Source organism: Scyliorhinus canicula, chromosome 6, assembly GCF_902713615.1.
Source record: "Scyliorhinus canicula chromosome 6, sScyCan1.1, whole genome shotgun sequence".
In the NCBI taxonomy this organism is placed as follows: Eukaryota; Metazoa; Chordata; class Chondrichthyes; order Carcharhiniformes; family Scyliorhinidae; genus Scyliorhinus; species Scyliorhinus canicula.
This window is the reverse complement of record NC_052151.1, coordinates 116,616,143-116,638,723: the sequence shown is the minus strand read 5'-3', so window position 1 is coordinate 116,638,723 and position 22,581 is coordinate 116,616,143. Positions and strand designations below refer to the sequence as shown.

At 51.0% G+C, this 22,581-nt stretch overlaps 1 protein-coding gene across 3 annotated transcripts in view; it reads right to left on the bottom strand.

Moving 5' to 3' along the window:
- Window positions 1–20,487, bottom strand: part of gckr (glucokinase (hexokinase 4) regulator) — a 134,985-nt gene extending 114,498 nt beyond the window's left edge. The window contains exons 1-2 of one of the 3 annotated variants that reach the window (XM_038799950.1): window positions 18,493–18,538; window positions 18,151–18,306 (exon numbers count right to left, since the gene is read on the bottom strand). In XM_038799950.1, the coding sequence (XP_038655878.1) occupies window positions 18,151–18,306; window positions 18,493–18,519 (183 nt within the window). In that variant the 5' untranslated portion in view covers window positions 18,520–18,538. Of the gene's footprint in view, window positions 1–15,930; window positions 16,149–18,150; window positions 18,307–18,492; window positions 18,539–20,147 lie in introns of those variants that run through there. The other 2 variants (XM_038799951.1, XM_038799952.1) reach the window with 2 other exon arrangements.
- Between the last annotated feature and the right edge of the window lie 2,094 nt (window positions 20,488–22,581).

Genomic DNA, 22,581 nt, shown 5'->3' with positions numbered 1-22,581 from the left:
TGGGCCTGAATTCTTCTTTGCCTGGGTTCCAATGGTTCTGGTTCAGGATTCCAAATAAGGCAGGCATACATCATGGCCTACACAGCAGTTTCAAGTAGAATCAACGGTTGTCAGAAGGATGATCCACCCAAATATAGAAGCCCAAATTAAAATTAGTGACTGGATTATTCCTTTTGGCATGTGTGTGTGTGTGTGAGAAGCATTATTTGAGCAGAATGCACAGAAGAAAATTCAATGTTCAGGATTACATATCTGTGACAGAGCCTTCCCAAGTTTCAAACCATTTAAGTTGTACATTATCTCGCCTCATGTGTAGATGCTTTTCTTTTAACAAGGCTTTTGTCCAGACCTGGGGCCAATGTTGTTCAGTGAACACAAGGATGATAATTAAATGGGACTTAGTTTGAGTTTGGAAATGAACAGCAAAATTTTCAAATAGTTCCAGTTTTACAAGGTAAAAGGTTGGTCTATTGCGATAGTTGAGTCTCGGGGTAACCAAGTCATGGATGAGCTGAAGCAGGTGGTAAAATGGGTGTTGTCATGGAGATGGAAGTAAATGATCTTTTGTCTTTTGAGGCAGGAACCAAAGGCAGTGGGCTGGCTTCTCTGATCCTGTGGCTATGTCCGCAGGATCCGTCTGGTCTAACGACCAGAAAGTCGGCGGTGCCCCCACATCAACCCTCCGCCCGGTGGGGGGCTAGCAACCATGCAGTGTAAAGCCCCCAGCTTTACATGCAGATAAGGCTGGAGAATGCATACGGTGAAGGCCTGTAGCGACCATGCTGTACAACATGGCGCTGGCCACACGCGGACCCATCCTGCCAAAAACCGCCTCCCTGTAACCCCCCTTGCCAATCCTGGACCACCTCCCACTGGTCCCCCCAGTTCCTGCCGAAGCCCCCCTGCCAGCATAATGGCTCTCCCCCCCGACTGTGGTGGCGCTGGACACAGGCCGCAGCCGCCACGCGAGGTCCCCGAACGGTGTGAGCACACGCGAGCGACGCCGTCGGGGACTCGGCCTGTTAGGGTCAGACAATCGGGGCAGGGCCTCAGGTGACGTCCTGAGGCAGTCCATGCTGCGTGCGGCATACTCCCTGAGTACGCTGTTTTTGAGGGGGCGGAGCATCGCAAAAACGGCACCACCTCCAATTCCGCCATTTTGGCGATCGGAGAATCCAGCCCAATGGCTTTGATCTTCCCAATTCTAATTGGAGGAAATGTTTTCTCATTCAAAACTGCATGTCAGACAAGCAGCATGACAAACCAGAGGCAGTAGGTGGGTTCAGAGATGTGATGGTGAGGTTAAGTTGGGTGTTATCGGCATATGTACAGAATCTGATGGATGATATCACTGGATAGCATGCAGATCAGAAATAGGAGAGGGCAATGATAGATGTGCGAGGGTCTCCAGCTCTAACACTGTGGGAGACAGAAGAGAAATCAATCACATACAAATTCCAATTTCCACCCATGCCCCAATTCTGGGCTCACAATGTCAGGAAGGAATATCTCATATATACAAATTAAGATGGTTCCAGAAGTATTGAAGACGTCAGGACTGGTTTGAAGTCAACCGGCATTGGAACATCCAATCTTTTGTATCAATTTAATTAAGAACAATGGGTGAGTACTGAATATGTCATTTTACTGATTATAGACATATTAGGCTAAAAACTGGACAAGGTCTGTGAGTGGGCATGGGGATCATATTATCTGATTACCCTGTGCCTCACGGAAATGATGTAAGCAGCACACAAGCTTCATGCTCCTTTCTCATCTCCAGAATTGTGAAGGGCAGTGCAGTGTGGTCTCACGCTGAATAGGAGGTCCAGGTTCATGTAAGCTGAGCACCAATTAAAGGTAGCCTACAACCCTAAAATTTAGCTTGAACCTCTTTGTTTTGGGTCCGGGTTTACAGAACCCCAAAGTGTTTCATGGAATTCAACCGACCCACAACTTTTAATAGATTGTGGTGTGGGAAGCACATGGCGTACTCTCCAGGTGTGATACAGCAGAAATGGACAAGTGGTTTTTAAAACAAAACAATGTTTATTCTATGAACTCAAATTAACCTTTTAAAAACAAACCTTGAATATCTTAACACCCATTACTTTAAAGATAACCCCAAAAGACTACAACACTAAATAATCCTTCAAACTGTTTCTTTAAACATCCAAAAGACTTCAAACCTTCAAATATAGGAACACATTAGGTTCAATATATTTATAGTCTTTGGATTGCAGAAATCAACAGACCAGCTCTGTGTTTCTTCCTGCAGCTCACAGCAAAACACATAGACACTCCCAGCTGCTTTCTCAAACTGAAACTCAAAAAAGCAGAAGTGTGCTCAGCTCCTCCCACCCTCTGACATCGCTTCTGTAATATGATGAGCTCCATTTCTTAAAGATACATTGCTTAAACATCCATTTCTTAAAATTACTCTCACATGACATCTTGAAAGACATATTCCAGTGCATGATAATAATAATAATCTTGATTAGTGTCACATTAACACTGCAATGAAGTTACTGTGAAAAGCATCCAGTTGTCACACTCTCGCGCCTGCTCGGGTACACTGAGGGAGAATTCAGAATGTCCAATTCACCCAACAGCATGTCTTTCGGGACTTGTGGGAGGAAACTGGAGCACCTGGAGGAAATCCACGAAGGCACGACGAGAATGTGCAGACTCCGCACAGACAGTGACCCAAGCCGGGAATCAAATCTGGGACCCTGGCGCTGTGAATCAACAGTGCTAACCACTGTGCTACCCGCATGCTGGAAATAAATGGGAGAGTCTTATTGAGCAGGAAGAAATCAGAATCCAAGCCACCTCTTGCCCATCAGCAGTCAGGACGCATGTCTACCTCACTGTCACATACATATCACTGCTCCACGTCTCACATCTACATCTCGCAGCTTCTACATATTTCCAGCAAATTCACTATTTCAGGCACATCACACAAACGCATTGCAAAACACTCACCAATACGGCTCCCTTTGCCTTGCATGACAAGGTGGTACAAAGCAGTGGAGAATTGGCAGGGGACAGGCTGGAAATGAGGTGGTGATGGAGTTGAGGCAAGGGGTTGGGACCTGGAATTCACCCAGTTGTCTGGTTCCCGACGTTGTTTTGTAAACCTGGCCCACTGTACCAGAATGCCAATAGTCTGTTCCATGCCATTCTTAGCTGCAGCCTGTCTCTCGTTGTGGCAGTGAGGTTGTGTGGTGGTGATGGGGGTCATGAGCTGTTGTCACTGAGGTGCCACTCTGGCTCGACAAAGTGAAGGTGTGAAAACACTTTACATTTACCTTTCAGAATGTTCCAAACTTTTGAGCAGGCTTTCAACTTCCTGCACAAACTCTCAAACCTGGGGTGGATCCTCTATTGTCCGATACCAATCCAACGGGTAATTGAGCGTTGGCCGAAAAACAGGATCGGTGTTATTTACCAACCCCATTCTGACGCTCCAGTCCCCCGTCGGTCACATGTGCCGCCAAAGACTCGGGCTCACCAGATGGTGGCGCACCTGATGCCACGGGGATTTGGAAGAGGGCATCTGTTCCCGGTCACCATCAGGGATACTCCATGGGACGGAGGGGAGGCCGGAGTGAGCTGCAGAGGGGCCACCATCACCATACACTGTCAGCTCTGGAGGCCTTCGTCTGAACCATGGCCTTAATGCCCTCAGCGATGGTGTACTGAGACTGGGGCATGTCCTTCAGCAAGTGAGCCATGTCCCTCACTGCCTCGGTCATGTCCCTCTGGGACTGTGACATGTTTGTGACTGGCAAAAGTCAGTCAGTGCCCTGCGAATGCGCTTGTTGCCCTCAGCCATGACCCTTTGTGAATGGGCCAAGCTCTGGATGGTTGCAGCAATGTCCATATGCCCCTTGGACATGTCCACCTGTGACTGGGCTCTCCTATCCTGCCTCTCAACCATGGACTGCACAGTGTTCCGCAAGCCTTGGATATCTTGACCCATGGCCCTGAGGTTTTGCCCCAATCCTTCTGCCATGGAAGCTACCCTTTCAGTATTGGCCTGGGTGTTACGCACTGTCGGCACTATCTTGTGCAGCTGAAGGCGGCTGTACTCCTCCAACTGGACTTGCAGGTGCTGGAAAGTTTCTGACAACTTCCTGTAGATTCTGGCTCTGCTTCTGCATCTGCAACAGTGATGGGATCATCTTTTTCATGAGCGCAAAATCTTCCTGGGTGAAGGCTGTTCCCTGGGATCGGGCAGCCTTCCGATCACCTGTTCCTTAGGGGGTTCCCTGCCTCCACCTGATGGGCTGTAGCATGTGTGTGGTGCTCACTAGAGGGTGACCCAGGAGCCTGATCACTAACGACGTGATAGCTCTGCGATAGTGGATGGTGCTGATGAAGGTAGTGGTGAGACATCGGAATCTTGCCCAGAGTGATGCTCTGTGGTGCTCTGAGAGTCTGGATGTGGGGCGGTGACCCTGGACAGTCCGGCCTCATCTGTTGGTGATCCTGCAAGACCACAGACATAAGATGAGATCTTGCGAAGGACTGGTCTGTTGGAGAGGGGTGACTCACTTGCTATCGAGACATCTCCATTGCATCGAGCTCTCACTTGTTTGATGCATGCCAACTCCATTACAGCCACTGCCCTCTCCTTGGCCTTCCCCGTGAATTGCAGGGCCTTTTCCTCTGAGAGGGTGTGGACCCAAATATCTGCAATGCCGCCTCTCGCCTTCTGGTGCTCCTGACCATTATGATCCGCTTTATTCTGAGGGACTCAGAAAGGACATAGTGAGACGCTGGGTGACATGTTTTATGGGGGAGTTTGTAGCTGGTGACATGTGTGTGCAAGGCCCCTGGCCAAGGAGGACAACATGTGTTGTTGGGGTTTTGTGGAGGGTGGGTTGTAGGGGATTTTCAGGCAGATTGTGATGATTTTTCTCTAGCTGCACTGCAGTCTGACCTTGATCGCTGAGCGGTATCTGCAGCAACGACAGTGACAATTGCAATAAGTCAATCCATCGTCACAGCAAAGAGGCATTTCTCATGAATGCTGACACCGTTGCTATGGGTACTTTATTTCTCAAATTCTAGAAACAGCCAAAGCTGCCTGGATCCATTTGGACAATTCACACAGACAAGCATTAACGAGGCATTCAAAGACTTTCTGCACACTCACTGTTTATTGTGTGTAATGGACAAATGGGTTTTGCAGCACTGAACAATATCTAACAGGTGAACAGTTGAATGACAGTGATCTTAGTGTCTGTTTGGAGCATTTCATCACCCTGGGCAACGTGATGCAGGCATCACATCAGAAAGCAATGAACCTTCAGTTATCATCGCCACACAAACTGAAACAGCACATGTACTCTTTCACCAGGCAAAATTGTAACCTTTAATGTTTCAGCAAACATAATGCCCTGGATATAGCTGTGGTAATGATAGTGAAGCTAGCCTAACAGTGAAACTGACAGCACTTGCTGTCAGTACTTCATTGAAACTGACAGCGGAGACCTCACAGGTGCACAGATTAACGTGGAGATCCCGAAGTTGCTGTCGGTGATTCTGTACATCTCCAACTAATGCAGTGTTGAGGAACCCCAAAATTGCAGTCAATGAGAAATCTATGCAATGCTGAGAACGTCCACTCTTCCACTGTTAGTCTCAGTGTAAAAACCCTGAAGAGGTTACACTTCCTTGAATGGGGTGTAACTGCGTTTTTAATAGTCATACTTACTTCGAAACACACTTTGGCCTTGAAAAAGCTAATTTTATATTTATGGAATGATGTACCATCAATTCGACTCAAGACACATTTAGGATCCGAACTGTGGCTTTAATCAGCTAGTTGTTAGCCCGGTGGTCGACTACAGAGAATGGCCGACCGCCGGGAACTCTGGGTACTTATACCCCACCTCGGAGGCGGGGCCTACTTGCCTCTCGACCAATTGGAGAGCAGTCACATGACTAGTCCCAACCAATCGGATGCGAGGCACATGACCAGCCAGAGCCAATGGGAAGCCAGTGTTCTGCACCAATGGCAGTGCTCATATTTATACCACCACGTGGAATGTCAAATTTCTCCAAATACATCAAAAATTCTACTTATTTTTTCTTAAGTATTTTTCTTTCTTTTAAAATCAATCTATTTTAGCTTCTGTCCTAATCGAATCATATGGTCATTTCACTATCTGAAGTTTTAAATTATAAGTGAAGGTTTTTAAGTGCTTTTCGCTTTTCTGTATTGCATCTATGAATATTTCAATTTGATTGGCTGTTTCCCTGCTTGCTGACCTCACTGCTGTTAAGACATCCCTTTGACCCTGGTGCCAGATCTAAACTGTCATTAGGGAAGGGGTAAGCCACAGCACAGAGATTATTATTGTGGGCGGCTTTCTCCAAAGTTAACAGTGAGTGCTCTCTGCTGTTGAAGTCCAAGTCGTTGCTGCACCCCCCCCCCCCCCCCCCCACCATCTCTATGTCCTTCTCATCCAAAATCACCTAATTGAATCTTAGTCTGCATTCATCACTGAAGTCCCTCAAGGAGCCTTGATGCTTTCCTCTTCCTCATCTGTCAACCGGCTCTCAATAACATAATTAAAGGTAGTCAGCTTCCACATGTACGCTGATGGCATTCAGCTCCACCAAAGCGATTTTCCAGCCACATTGCGCACGGCGCAAATCCCGCAATGGCTGGAAAATTCCGGGAGAGGCCTGAAAGATGATAAGTGTTCGCCATGTTCCCGGGCTCTCCCAGAAGACGTAAATCAGGTTATTGCCCACGAGGGCCTGAATCTGCTTACCAAGCCTTTGAATATATTTTAATATTCAAAATCAGCTCAAGGTCCAATCTTCTGGGAACATGCGGTTTTTCCACCGACCGGTGTAACATGGCGCCGGAGGGAATCAATGCTGGTCTCCAAAAATGGAAGCTTGGAGGTCATTGTAGCCCCTGGGTGGTCTGGGCTCTAGCACTACACCCTGAGAATGCCAACCTGGCAGTGCCAGAGGTGGGGCCTGAAGGGGGAAGGGCATGAAAAAGTGGGACATACAGAGCCAGCCAATACCCTGATGTCAGCAAGCTATATTCGGGTGGGGAGATCCATGCCAGTGATCGATATTCTGGGGGTGAGGGGTACGACATGCCATCGAAGTGGGGATGGGAGGATTTTGACATCCATGGCGGGGGTCTTTAATTTCACTTTGTGTTTCAGGTGTCCTTTAATAAAGACCCCCCCCAATGTCTGTCCAGCTAGGCTTGCCAGCACGTTTAGGCCTCGTCCCTCAGATTGACAGCGTAAAACACAACCCCTTCTGGAAGATGGCAAAGTGTGGGATGATCTCAACAAGAAACCTGCCTGTTTCTTTGGGGAGAAAATGCTGGTTTTCTGACTGAACCGGACACTTTGCCATTGTTTGGGAAAATTCCACCCTATCTCTATGTTGTCCTCATGCCTGTTTAGCAATTGTGCCGACATCTTACAACCCCTCCAGTAATCTACCTTAATATTTAGGTTCCTAACTATCACATGAAACCTCAGAGTTCCTCCTGCCAGCTGCTGTTCAATAAATTAAACCAAAAATAAATACGCTCTGCAAACAGTTCAATAGATTAATGACAATCTTTTTATTTTGCTGCATCAACTGTCATCCCTATGAATTATTTATTGCGACATGGAGCTTCATAGTGAATAGATGTCTTGCCACACTGCTCAAAGAGTAGTTTGATGTCCATAATGCCATTTACTGAGAGTTGTTCACTAAATAGATTGGGAAAACTCAATCTAGAGAGTGACTGACAATTTGACTTACAATTTAATTACATCAAAATAAGCAAACAGACGAACAAAGTTAAAAGGGACAGAATCAGATAAGGCATGGAAAGACTCAGTTTTCAGTCCAGATCATGAGCCTCTCTTTCTGAGTAAAAATGATCGGCGGGCTAGGTTTGCGCCGTCAGTCTGGCAGGGAAGGGCCTGAAAGAGCCAGTGAGGCTGGCTCCACAGAGATCGTGGCTCCATCTTTAAAGGACATCCCAATCAGAACTGAAGATTAACTCCCACGTCCACCCTCCAACCCCCCCCACCACCACCACCACAGAGGCATCGCCAGAGTCCCCGCCACCCTTCTAACCCCTCATGCAATCATTGTGGCTCTCCCCCCTGACCCCCTATACATTGTGTAATTCTGGCTTTATACTCCCCCCCTCGCTGCCCACTCTCCCCGTACCTGCAAGTTCCCTCCTTAATGGTTCAACATTATCACTCCCATCACACGTAATTGGAAACCATGAGGCTCCCCAGAGGGCCTGCCCCTGGCACTTCCCACTGGACCTGCATGTCCCTCTGCCTGCAGTGGCTATATTTCCTTGTGCACTCCAGGGGGCTCCACTTGACTGAATCTTGACATGACATCACGTCAGCGAGGCTTGAATATTCAGTGAGATGAAGTCATGTGGTGGGTGTGTTCAGGGTAGTTACATTCAGACGTATTCATAAAAATTAAAATTACGTTGCCACACTTTGTTGGCATGAGACTCATGCCCTGACACCGCGGTGAAGGCTATGTAAAATGCGGAAATGTGAGGCAGGATTCTCCGTCCAACGATGTTCGAATTGAGAATGGGGTTGGGGTGTTCCCCTGGGACCGACTCGGAGTGCCATTGCCATGGAAACCATCTGGCTCACACCCCACTGATTGCCGACCATGTCCCGTAGATGTACAGAGCGGCAAACGGTTGTATGGTCTTCCCCATCATCCCTCACCTCCCACCAGAAACCCGCCCCCCAGGCGCCCACAGACCCCAGCTGACCCATCAACAAGATGGGCATGGTCTAGTGCAGCCCTTTTGCCACCAGGTGTTGGCCATCCCAGTGCACCCATCCGAGATGTTGCCCCACTCCAAAAGCAACACGGGAGCCATGGAGCCCACCACAATGGCGGATGCATGTACAGTGCCCCTTGGCCTATTGGGCGGCCAACTCTCCATCCCCACCGGCTGGCTCCTCTTCCTCTGGGGCAGGTTCTGCCGCTGCAGGGCCCCCCTCGAGCAGCTTCTGCTCATACAGCCTCAGTGCATCCCCCAGGGCTGCGGTGGCTAGGATGAAGTTCACCATTCCTGGTTGAATTGTCTGCAGGGGGTGAAAGGCAAGTATGCTGGCATGGTGCGTACCCCGTGCCCAACCAGGTTCACTGGTGTCCCTGGCCTGAACTGCAGCCAATAACCCTCATGTCCCCCTTCCTCCCCAATCCCCACGCCCATCCTGGTGGTCTCTGGCCCTGGCACCCATCCCTGCCAGCAGGGATATCGGTGGCTGGCCCTACCCATGCCAGCAGTACACTCCATGGCCGCCCCTCCTGTTGGGTTAACTGTGGCCGTGTCCCTTGGGTGGGCAGCATGATGCCCTGCAGGCGGGCAGATGGTCAGTTGTGGTGTGGGGAGGTTGGTGCAATGTTCGGGGGTGGAGTGTGGAAGTGGTAGGGTGAGGGCACTCATACGGCTGGTGTCACTCTGCGCAGCATCAGTGCAACATCTACTCACTAACCTAACTTCTTTTTTTTTAAATAATTTTTATTGAAGAAATTTTTCAAAATACAAACATTTTAACCCCCCCTACATTTAAATTTAAATTATATCAAAACAAAGTCAAACCCCCCTACTTAACAAAAAGTCCCCCCCACCCCCTACTCGCGCGTCCCCCCCATTCCCCCCCCCCCCCCCGCCGGCGAACCGACAGTCAGACCAACTTATCATTTCTGGCAGTGTCCTCGGGCAGGCCTTGCCCGTGCCACCACCGCTACCGTACTTCCTTCGTTGTTGTCCCCCCTCCCCCCCCCCCTCCCCCCCCCCTCCCTCCCACCCTCCCCTCCCCTCCCGGGTTGCTGCTGTCACGACCTCAGTTTCTATCTCTGATCTAAGAGGTCCAGGAAGGGTTGCCATCGCCTGAGAAACCCCTGCACCGACCCTCTCAGGGCGAATTTGATCCTTTCCAATTGGATGAAGTTTGCCATGTCGTTTAACCAGGTGTTAACACTTGGAGGCCTTTCGTCCCTCCACTGAATCAAGATCCTCCTCCGAGCCACCAAGGACGCAAAGGCTAATATTCCAGCCTCCCTCGCCTCCTGTACCCCCGGCTCCACCCCAACCCCGAAGATCGCAAGTCCCCATCCTGGCTTGACCCTGGACCCCACCACTCTCGACACCGTCCCTGCCACCCCCTTCCAGAACTCCTCCAGTGCCGGACATGCCCAAAACATATGTGCATGATTCGCAGGGCTTCCCGAACATCTAATACACCTGTCTTCACCCCCGAAAAACCGACTCATCCTTGTCCCCGTCATGTGGGCTCTATGCAGTACCTTAAATTGAATGAGACTTAGTCTCGCACATGACGACGACGAGTTGACCCTCTCCAGGGCGTCTGCCCATGTCCCATCCTCTATCTGTTCCCCCAGCTCTAACTCCCACTTATCTTTCAGCTCCACTACTGGTACCTCCTCCACCTCCTGCATAATCTTATAGATGTCCGAGATCTTCCCCTCCCCGACCCAGACCCCTGATAGCACCCTATCACTCGCCCCCCTGTCGGGAAGCGCGGAGAACCCCTCTACCTGTCGTCTGGCAAATGCCTTCACTTGGAGGTACCTGAACGTGTTCCCCGGGGGGAGCCCAAATTTCTCCTCCAGCTCTCCCAAGCTCGCAAACCTCCCCTCTATAAACAAGTCCCTCAGTTGTCTAATACCCGCCCTCTGCCAGCTCTGGAATCCCCCTCCTGTATTTCCCGGTGCTGTGGTTCCCTCTTAATGGTGCCCCTATCAGACCTCCCACTTCCCCCCTGTGTCGCCTCCACTGCCCCCAGATCTTGAGGGTGGCCGCCACCACCGGGCTCGTGGTATACCTCGTGGGAGGGAGCGGCCATGGTGCCGTTACCAGTGCCCCTAAGCTTATGTTGCCGCAGGACGCCCTCTCCATGCGCTTCCAGGCTGCCCTCTCCCCTTCCATCATCCACTTTCGTACCATCGATGTATTTGCCGCCCAGTAATATCCTGAAAGGTTGGGTAACGCCAGCCCTCCACTATCCCTACTCCGCTCCAAAAAGACCTTTCTAACTCTAGGGGTGCCATGTGCCCACACATACCCCATAATACTACTCGTTACCTTCTTGAAAAAGGCCCTGGGGAGGAAGATGGGCAGACACTGGAACAAAAACAAGAACCTCGGGAGGACCGTCATTTTAACTGACTGCACCCTCCCTGCCAGCGACAGCGGCACCATGTCCCACCTCTTAAACTCCTCCTCCATCTGTTCCACCAGTCTAGAAAAGTTCAACTTGTGGAGGGTCCCCCAGTTCTTTGCCACCTGCACCCCCAAGTACCTAAAACTTTCAACTGCTCTTTTGAAGGGGAGCCTCCCAATTCCCTCCCCCTGGTCTCCCGGGTGTATTACAAAGACCTCACTTTTCCCCAGATTTAATTTATAACCCCGAAAAGTCCCCGAACTCCGCTAGTATCCCCATTACCTCCGGCATTCCCCCCTCCGGGTCTGCCACATACAACAACAAATCATCCGCATAGAGCGAGACCCGATGTTCCTCCCCTCCCCTTGTCAGTCCTCTCCACCCCCCTGAACCCCTCAGTGCCATCGCCAACGGCTCAATCGCTAATGCAAAGAGTAAGGGGGATAGGGGACATCCCTGCCTAGTACCTCGATGGAGCCCAAAATATTCTGACCTCCTCCCGTTTGTTACCACACTCGCCATCGGAGCTGAATAGAGCAGTTTTACCCACTTGATAAATCCCTCCCCAAACCCAAACCTTTCCAACGTCTCCCACAAGTATTCCCACTCCACCCTGTCAAATGCCTTCTCCGCGTCCAGCGCTACCACTATCTCCGCCTCCCCCTCCACTGCTGGCATCATGATCACGTTTAACAATCTCCGGACATTTGTGTTAAGTTGGCGTCCCTTCACGAACCCCGTCTGGTCTTCATGGATTACCCCTGGCACACAGTCCTCTATCCTGGTTGCCAGGACCTTTGCTAACAGCTTGGCGTCAACATTTAGGAGGGAGATGGGCCTGTAGGACCCGCACTGGACCGGGTCCTTGTCCCGCTTCAAAATCAAGGAGATCAGGGCCTGCGACATTGTTGGAGGCAGAACCCCCCCCTCGCGCGCCTCATTAAAGGCTCTCACCAGCACTGGACCCACCAAGTCCACAAATTTCCTGTAAAACTCCACCGGGAACCCATCCGGCCCCGGCGCCTTCCCCGCCTGCATCTGGCCTATCCCTTTAATTAGCTCCTGCAGCTCTATCGGCGCCCCCAACCCTTCTACCAGCTCCTCCTGTACCTTTGGGAACCTCAATTTGTCGAGAAAGTTCTTCATTCCCCCTCTCCTCTTCGGCGGTTCAGACCTATACAATTCCCTATAGAAGTCCCTAAAGACCCTATTCACCTCTTGCCCCTTCTGCACTACGTCCCCACCCCTCTCTCTCACTCCCCCAATCTCTCTGGCTGCATCTCGCTTACGAAGCTGGTGTGCCAGCATCCTGCTCGCCTTTTCCCCGTACTCATACGCCGCACCCTGCGCCCTTCTCCACTGCGTTTCCGCCTTCCTAGTGGTCAGTAGGTCGAACCTGGCCTGCAAGCTACGCCGCTCCCTTAATAGCCCCTCCTCTGGTGCCGCCGCATATTTCCTATCTACTTCTAGGAGCTCCCCCACCAGCCTCTCCCTTTCCTGCCTCTCCTTCCTCTCTCTGTGTGCCCTTATGGAGATCAGCTCTCCTCTAATCACTGCTTTCAAGGCCTCCCAGACCGTCCCCACCTGCACCTCACCTGTGTCATTCGTACCCAGATAGTTCTCAATGCCCGTTCTCACCCTTCTGCACACCTCTTCGTCCGCCAACAGCCCTACATCCAGGCGCCACAACGGGCGTTGATCCCGCGCCTCCCCCATTTCCACGTCCACCCAATGTGGTGCATGGTCCGATATCGCAATGGCCGAGTACTCCGTGTCCTGCACTCTCGGTATCAGCCCCCTGTTCAATACGAAAAAATCTATCCTAGAGTACACTCTGTGGACGTGGGAGAAAAAAGAATACTCCCTCGCCCTAGGCCTACCAAATCTCCATGGGTCTACCCCTCCCATCTGCTCCATGAACCCCCTTAACACCTCTGCCGCTGCCGGCCTCCTATTCGTCCTGGAACTCGATCTATCCAGCCCAGGGTCTAACACCGTATTAAAGTCCCCTCCCATGATCAGGCCCCCTGCCTCCAGTCCCGGGATGAGGCCCAGCAGGCGCCTCATAAAACCCGCGTCATCCCAGTTCGGGGCATACATATTTACCAGCACCACATTCTCTCCCTGCAACCTACCCCTCACCATCACATACCTGCCCTCCTTATCTGCCACCACCTCTGCCGCCACAAACGACACCCTCTTTCCCACCAAAATCGCCAGCCCCCGGTTCTTGATATCCAAGCCTGAGTGGAACACCTGTCCCACCCACCCCCTTCTCAGGCGGACCTGATCTGCTACCCTCAAATGAGTCTCCTGCAGCATTGCTACATCAGCCTTCAGTCCCTTCAGGTGTGAGAAGACCCTTGATCTTTTAACCGGCCCATTCAGCCCCCTTACGTTCCACGTGATCAATCGGATCGCTGAGCGACCCGTCCCTACTCCCTGTCGATTAGCCATGTCTTGTCCCTTGCTCGCCCCGGGTCATCCCTCCTTTTCTGACCCGCTTCCCATAGCGATGGCCCCCCCCCCCCCCCCCCCCCCCCCCGGCTCTCCCCTTCTCGTCCCTGGTCTTTCCAGCAGCAACCCGGTGTCCCCCCCTAACCCCCCCCCCCTTCCCCCCCCCCCCCCCCCCCCCCCTGGCTAGGACCCCTCCTAGCCGCGATGTACCCAACATCGTACTCCCGAGAGTCAGCTGGTCTCCGCTGACCCGGCTGCTCCTGCCACATTCCGACTCCTCCCGGTTCACCCCATCTGCGCCCGTGAAAGATCCCCTTAAAACCCCAGAGAAAGACCCGCATAATCAGCCCACTCCCCCCCGTCCCGTCTCCCCAACTTAACGATATGAATACCCAATGGCAAATAAATACATAAATACTTAACTACATACTTAAATAACAAAATAATTAACTAGCTATCAACTAACAGTGTGCTCAACCATCACCCTCCATCAAACAGTATAAATAACCACAGATAACCATAACCAGAAAAGAAAGAAAGAACAAAAAACAAGCACCCAGAGGAAAAGGGTAAAAGGGGTAAATAACTAAGGGAAATTGGAAACGGGAAGAAACACCCCATAAGAAGCCAACGACCCACAATAGAGATTTCAACAGTTCAAATATACAGAAACACCCAACAACTCGAAACCTTCAAGATATTCAGAAAAGTCAAACGTTCGAGAAAAAACACCCCAAACAATCCACGAAACTGTTACCCAGTTCCGACCTGGCCTGAAAAAGAAAAGGGCCACTTGCTCAATCAAGAGTCCCCAGGCGGCTACGACCGCCGGTGCTCCCAGGTTTTAGTTCGTGTCCAACTTTTCCTCTTGTACAAAGGTCCAGGCCTCCTCTGGGGACTCGAAATAATGATGTTGGTCCTTGTAGGTGACCCACAAGCGCGCCGGCTGCAGCATTCCAAATTTGATCTTTTTCGCGTGTAGCACCGCCTTTGTCCGGTTGAACCGGGCCCGCCGCTTTGCCACCTCCGCACTCCAGTCCTGGTACACCCTTACCGTCGAGTTCTGCCACTTGCTGCTTTTTTCCCTTTTTGCCCACCTCAGGACTTTCTCTCGATCACTTAGCCGCTGGAACCGCACCAGCACCGCCCTCGGGGGCTCGTTTGCCCTAGGCCTCCTGGCCATGACCCGGTATGCCTCTTCCAGTTCCAGGGGCGCCGGACCGGCCCCTTCCCCCATCAGGGAGCTCAACATCTCCGCCACATATCTCGGGAGATCCGACCCCTCCAGGCCTTCTTCCAGGCCCAGGATCCTCAAATTTTTCCTCCTCATCCGAGTGTCCAGCTCCTTGAAGCGGCTCTGCCACTTCATGTGGAGTGCCTCGTGCACCTCCACCTTTGCCCCGATGACTGTGGCCTCCTCCTCCCTCGCGGTCATCTCCTGCTGCAGCTCTCTGATCGACGCCTCTTGGGTCGCCTGGGCTCCCACCAACCTGGTGGTCGTCGCGTTCATGGACTCTAAGAGCTCCACTTTCAGCTCCGTGAAAAAACGGAGGAGAGCGGCCTGCTGCTCCTCCGCCCATTTCTTCCATTCCTCCGGTGCGCCGCCGGCCGCCATTTTGATTTTCTTCCCCCGCTTTTTTTGGGGAGCTGCTGCCGTTTTTCTTGCCGCTCCACTCCGGGTACCGACCATAAAATCGGTCTAGTTCTCCTCAGGGGTCCTTCCCCCACCGGGATTCGTCTTTACTGCACCTTTGGGGCCCTCCAGTTGGCCCGAAAACACCTTTGTCGCAGGAGCTTCCAAGTGTGCGACTTAGCTAGTCATAGCCGCACCCGGAAGTCACTAACCTAACTTCTATGCCAGTTGTATTTTAATTCCTGGATAGAATGGGTGGGAAGAGAGTGTACAACACTCTGCTGGAGGACAAAGAGATAGGACGAGAGTACACAGTACCCTGGCAGATGAAGACATAATGGGGACAGAGGACACTAAGTTCTGATGGCCCTTTGCCGCACAGAAGCTTTGGGAGGATCTGGCAGAAGGAATCTGGAATAGAGGAGGCGGCAACTTTCTCAGGGGGCCTGGAGGAACATTCCTCCTCAAATTGGCCCCATAAATGAAATGTTTTCAATTACTAGAAGAACACCTTCATGCTTCTCACCAGCTACGGACCAGCTTCAGCTGCAACACCCTCTTTGCTCTGCACCAGTTAAAATGGCACTGGGACATCATGATGTATGAGTCAGCCACCTGCTTCCGGCTGTCAAAACCAACAATATTAAAATTGGAGATGAAGTGGATGGTGGAACCGTTCCATTTTAACCAAGTGGGATGGTCAAAATCCTCTCTAGAGTTAGGGGAATGTTCTGTAAAGGAAGCAACATAAAAGCACAAGAATGAGATGAGAAAAATTTGGTTCCCCAATCCATCTCTCCTGCAGTTCAATTTGTCCCATCAAACTGCCTCACACATTTAATGTCCTGAGGGAAAATTCTGTTCAAACTTTCCTTTATCCTGATTGAAATCTGAGGCATGATTGAATTGCCAGTGAGTCAAGGCTGGCCTACTTGTCTCCCCCAGCTCCCACAAGCAGAGTACTCACTGTAGCTGGTACTGAAAGCATACATCTGAAATTCACATGGGTGTTCCCCATGATTTTTCACTCATAATTTTAATTCATAACATTGTGTATTGAAGCTATTTTAAAAGGGTAATATTTTGACTTCCACAATGGTGAAGAAGTGACCAGCGAATTTGGTTTCCCGTTATATTTCTTCCACTGATTCTTTCATCTGTCACATCTTCCCTGTCACTGCCTATCAGTTTATTCCAATGCAAGATACTTCACCAGTCCATCGTTATCTTTCTCTGTAAAAGCCAACGTTTATAACAGTCTCCTGAACAGTGACCTTCATCAATCGTGGCTTGTCAGTGTAGGTAATAGCCAGATATTTGCTGCAGTAATTGTCTTGCACCAGGCCAGGTGACAGAATCTTTCATTGACCTTTCGGATCACACGAGATTCACCCTTCTTTCCATTTTCTCTGAGCGCTAAAACCTGTATTGGTTTCAAAATGTTTGCGGGGATTAAAGGACCCGGTTGAAGAAAAGGTTGTGGGCAGGAACACATTGTCTGATCAGACCTGAGGATTTTGTTCACATTGGGTGGCATTGTCTGCTGGGAACAGGTGAGAAAGAAAAGGAGAAGCAGAGAAAGAAGAAAATTAACTTGAAGAAATGTAGCATCTCCCATGACCTCAGAACATCCCAAAATGCTTAATAGTGATGTACTTTTGTCATTTAGGTAATTCAGCAACCAGAATGTGCACAGCAAGATCCTGCTAACAGCAACATGATGATGAAGGGATAATCTTTGTTCCTGATGTAGTTTGAGGAATAATATTGAGGGTAAATCCTCTACTCTCCGTATTACGATACCAGTTGATGTTATAACTGGAATAGAAGATTCCAGTCTCAAACCCTGGCTCAAAAGGTCGTAACTTTTACTTATTTTAGAAAACATGGATGAACAGCTTCACATGACTCCCAAATAGTTCTTAACAGAAAGAAAATTATATTTATTAAACATTAAAAGTTTGAGTGCAATACAATACTCTTTCACTCCCCACTTAGCTTCACAAATGTACACAGATTTCAAGAATAACACCCACCCTGAAACTAAATGGCAAGTGCCACTACATCAATCTTTTGTAGACTTTTCTCCGATTATTGTCACAAGTAGGTTCCAAATTAAGTTACTGTGAAAAGTCCCGAGTCACCACATTTCAGTGCCTGTTCAGGGAGGCTGGTACGGGAATTGAACCGTGCTGCTGGCCTGCCTTGGTCTGCTTTAAAAACCAGCGATGTAGTCCTGTGCTAAACCAGCCCCTGCTGGTTTCACCCCCTTTGCCCTTTCACCTGGTTCCCACTTTTAGCAAGCAGTAGTAATTCATGCCCAATAACTTCCCACTGGATGGGGGGGCGGGGTTGGGGGGGGGGGGGGGTGCATTTATACGGTGCCCTTCAAGAACAACATGACAGACTCACCAGGTGTTCTTGGCAGAATTATTGAATGCTAGATTCCAAGATTAGAGCTGTCCTGAGTAGTGGTGTCCTGGGTAGGGGTGTCCTGGGTAGGGCTGTCCTGGGTAGGGGTGTCCTGGGTAGGGGTGTCCTGGGTAGGGCTGTCCTGAGTAGTGGTGTCCTGGGTAGGGCTGTCCTGGGTAGGGCTGTCCTGAGTAGTGGTGTCCTGGGTAGGGCTGTCCTGGGTAGGGCTGTCCTGGGTAGGGCTGTCCTGGGTAGGGGTGTCCTGGGTCGGCTTCGACGGGGGCCTGTGGCTGCCCCCCTTGTCGCTGGGCATCACACGCCTGCGTCGCCGCACTCGCACGAGACGGGAGCGTCGTCTCCGTGTTGCTCCGGGCCTGTCCCTGTCTCGTGGCTGCCCTGGGGCGTTGTGTGGGCGTCACATACCGGAGGCTCCGGGCCTGTCCCTGTCTCATGGCCGCGCTGGGGCGTCCTGCGGGTGTCGCATGCCGGAGGGGCCGGGCCTGTTCCTGTCACGTGGGCGCCCTGGGGCATCCTGCGGGCGGTCAGCATCCACGGGGACGGGTGCCTCGATGTTTGGTCCTGCAATACACAATACAGCAGCATGGTTAGACACACAGGCGGTGATCGGGAGAAATGGGGGAGGGGAGGGAGGATATGGGGGAGGGGGGGATATGGGGGAGGAGGGATATGGGGGAGGGGGGAATATGGGGGATATGGGGGAGGGGGGATATGGGGGGAATGGGGACAGGCCATGGGGGGTCTCACTTGGTGATGCGTCCCCGACCTCTGCATCAGCAACCTCCCGGTCCTCGGGTCCGCCTGCCAGTTCCAGGGCCCTCTCCTCATGAACGGTGAGTAGTCTCTCATCAGCTATGCCCCCTCCGGTCCTCTCACGCTCTGTCTCCCTGTTGTTGTGTGCGCGCTTCTCCTGTGGGGGGGCGGGCGGGGGGGCGGAAGTGATAAAGGGCAACAGTGTTTGGCAGGGATATACATGGAGGCCAGCAGTTGTGCTTATATTGGCATAGTTACGCAGCACATTCGGGTTAGGGTTAGAATTGGTTGCACCTGGGGGTGTGCCGCACATCGAGGGGGTGGGTACACACTCTGGCTGCCCTGCCGAGGCCATTCACCTTCTTGTGGCACTGTGCGCCAGTCCTTGGTGTTGCAGCCACAGCGCTGACGGCCTCTGCAATCTCCCTCCACAGGAGCCAGCTGAGGCGTGGGGAAACCCTGCAGCCATGTCCGGGGTACAGGGCCTCCCTCCTCTGCTCTACTGCGTCCAAGAGCGCCTCGATGTCGGGCTCCTGGAAACTCGGGGCTGCACAGCGGGGGGCCATCTTGTCGGATCACCGGGGGGGGGGGGGGGCAGCGCGTCTTTTGTGCTGTGACGCCGCGCGTCTGCGGCAGGTGGCGCCGTCGCAAATGGTGTCACACCGCTACTAGCCCATTCCGGGTCGGAGAATTTGCACCGTTTAGGGGGGCCCGCGCCAGAGTGATCCGCACCGTTTCTGGAGCTGGGTCCCGGCCATCGCGCCGATTATCGGAGAATCCCGCCTGTGATCATATTCTAGCCCTTCGTGGGCAAGATCCTGATGATGCCAACTGGAGTAGGTTGGGAGAATGGGAAACTGATTTGCGCACAGTACAAATGCGGGTGGGATTCTCTCAGCCCACGCTGGGCCGTAGCTTCGCCAGGCCTGGCGCGAATCGCACGACGCCGTCCAGACGTCGGTCTGCCGATTCTCCTAGAGCGGAGAACCGACACCATTGGCATCAGCACAGCGCCAGTCGGGGGCTGATCTATGCGGCCATATAAAAAATCCGAGTCCCGCCAGTGCCGTCCACTTGTGGTCTGACCCGGCGGCACCTCCAACCCCCAGGGGGGCCTCCGCTGTGGCCTGGCCCACGATTGGGGCCTACCGATTGGCAGGCTGGCCTCTCGGGCTTTGAGCCTCCTTTGCACCGCACCAGCCCCTGTAGCCCTACGCCATGTTGCGTTGGTGCTGCCGCGGAGAAGGGACCACCGCGCATGCGCGCAATCGCGCCGGTCGCACTGCCCTTGCGCAGACCTTGCGGCGTCCATCTGATGCCGATATTGGCAGCTGGAGCGCCGTGGGTTGCTCCAGTGCCGTGCTGGCCCCCTGTAGGGGTCAGAATCGCTATTCCTGGGGCCAAGTTGACGCCGCCGTGAAACGCGACGGCATTTACGATGGTGTCAACACTTAGCCTCAGGATCAGAGAATCCCGCTCCCTTTTCCGTGCTCTCCCACAATTCTCCCGACATAACAGGAGTTCCACATGGCCTGAGATTAGCTCCATTTGTGTTGAATTGGAACAGACATCCAAAATTCTACACAAACTCAGGTATTCGGTTCCCAAAAGCATACTATTACTTCAAAAACTGGAAGAGGACACCAAACCTTATGATTTATTCAGACATGTGTGGTTTGTCTGTAGGCAACTTCTTCAGCTCTTCTCTTCCCAGGTCTGACTTTAACTTCCATGAACAGTATCCTGTTCCAAAGACAGGTCCTCTTTTTCTTCCTTTTTACTTCAATATTCCTGGACCTCTTACATCCATCTGAGTGAGAAGACAGGACCTCAGTTTAACATCTCAATTGAAAGACATCACAAAATCATTCAGCACTCACAGTACTGCACTGGAGTGTCAGCCGAGATTTTATTCAAACCACCTCGACCCTGATCAAAGAATGTGGCCGAGCCCTGGGTGAGATGATGTGTTATTCTGTGTCCAGCGTCCTGGAATCACTCCTTTTTAAAAAATAAATTTTGAGTACCCAATTCTTTTTTTTCCCAATTAAGGAGCAATTTTAGTGTTGCAAATCTTTGAGTTGTGGGGGTGAGACCCACGCAGATACGGGGAGAATGTGCAAACTCCACACAGAACCCGCAGCAGTGCTAATCACTGCGCCACCGTGCCGCCCTGGAATCACTCCTGAACATGAGGCAGTCCTGGAGAAACAAAACCAACACGAAGACAATGAAGATCATTTTCAGGTTACCGTAACTTTATGGAGGTTTGTTCTGAGAAACATTTGACAGGCTATGTGGAAAACTTTGGTAAGAAAAAAATAATACCTTCCATCATTTGATGCAACAATTTGTCGGGCAGTGCCCTAATTATGCAACCTAGCAATCAATCATTCTGCCAATAACACCTGGTGAGTCTGTCACGTTGTTGTTAAATGCAAACCTTTCTTCCCCCTGATCCCCGTTCGCCACTGTTCCAGATGCCTTGTCCACCTCTCTGCCTTGTTATCAGCCTGCACTCTGCTAACTTTATAGACACAAATATTTGGAGTTGATAGATGCAGAGTAAGTCTAGCCAGCAGATGGCACCATCTGCGGGATTCTCCGTCGGTGGGATCTCCGCCCTGCCCGCCAGCAGCACACCCATGCTCGTGCATTTCCCGATGGCATGGGTGGCCCACAATGGGAAACCCCATTGCTCGGTGGCGGGAACGGAGAATCCTACTGCTGGTGGGGCCCTAGTATGCTGGAAAACGAGGCAGGTCGGGATGGAGAATTCCGCCCCATGAAATTCCCTGCTCGAGCAAATTCTTAGCCATTAGAACATAGAACAATACAGCACAGAACAGGCCCTTCAGCCCTCAATGTTGTGCCGAGCCATGATCACCCTACTCAAAACCATGTATCCACCCTATACCCGTAACCCAACAACCCCCCCCTTAACCTTACTTTTATTAGGACACTACGGGCAATTTAATGAATTTCAAGTTCTTTGAAACAACTCTGAATACTATAAAAGCATAGCCCTTATTTTTCCACCTAAATAATTAGACCAAATGCAAGACAAAGAAAATTAAAAGCATTCAACCCTGGGGATAAATACAGAAAGCAAATTGTTAAATCACGTATTTTGTTAGGCCGTTTACCCTTGCATTCTTTCCTGTGCATTTTATCACCAATGATTTCACTCAGCGAGATTAACATAAAAAAACAAATTCAGTTGGCAATTAGTGTCTCTACTGTCTCACTTCCGAGACACACTTACCATATTATTGGGAACAGCTCCTCATTAGCTACTTTAGTAACACAATAAAAAGCTGTTCTTTGGGGTGTCAAACACTCTTCAGAAAATCCTTACTGTATCATAGGGGAGTTATCACAGGTTTGGATGCAGCATTATTGATATTAATATCATGAATAGGCAATGTTATCATAATGCATGTGTGAGTCGTACTGAACTGTATTGGATTGGATTGGATTGGATTTGTTTATTGTCACGTGTACCGAGGTACAGTGAAAAGTATTTTTCTGCAAGCAGCTCAACAGATCATTCAGTACATGGGAAGAAAAGGGAATTAAACAGAATTCAAGAAAATACATGAGAATACATAATAGGGCAACACAATATATACAATGTACTACATAAGCATTGGCATCGGATGAAGCAGACATGGGTGTAGTGTTAATGAGGTCAGTCAATAAGAGGGTCATTTAGGAGTCTGGTGACAGTGGGGAAGAAGCTGTTTTTGAGTCTGTTTGTGCGTGTTCTCAGACTTCTGAATCTCCTGCCCGATGGAAGAAGTTGGAAAAGTGAGTAAGCCGGGTGGGAGGGATCCTTGATTATGCTGCCTGCTTTCCCCCGGCAGCGGGAGGTGTAGATGGAATCAATGGATGGGAGGCAGGTTCGTGTGGTGGACTGGGCGGTATTCACGACTCTCTGAAGTTCCTTGCGGTCCTGGGCCGAGCAGTTGCCATACCAGGCTGTGATGCAACCCGATAGGATGCTCTCTATAGTGCATCTGTAAAAGTTGGTAAGGGTTAATGTGGACATGCCGAATTTCCTTAGTTTCCTGAGGAAGTATA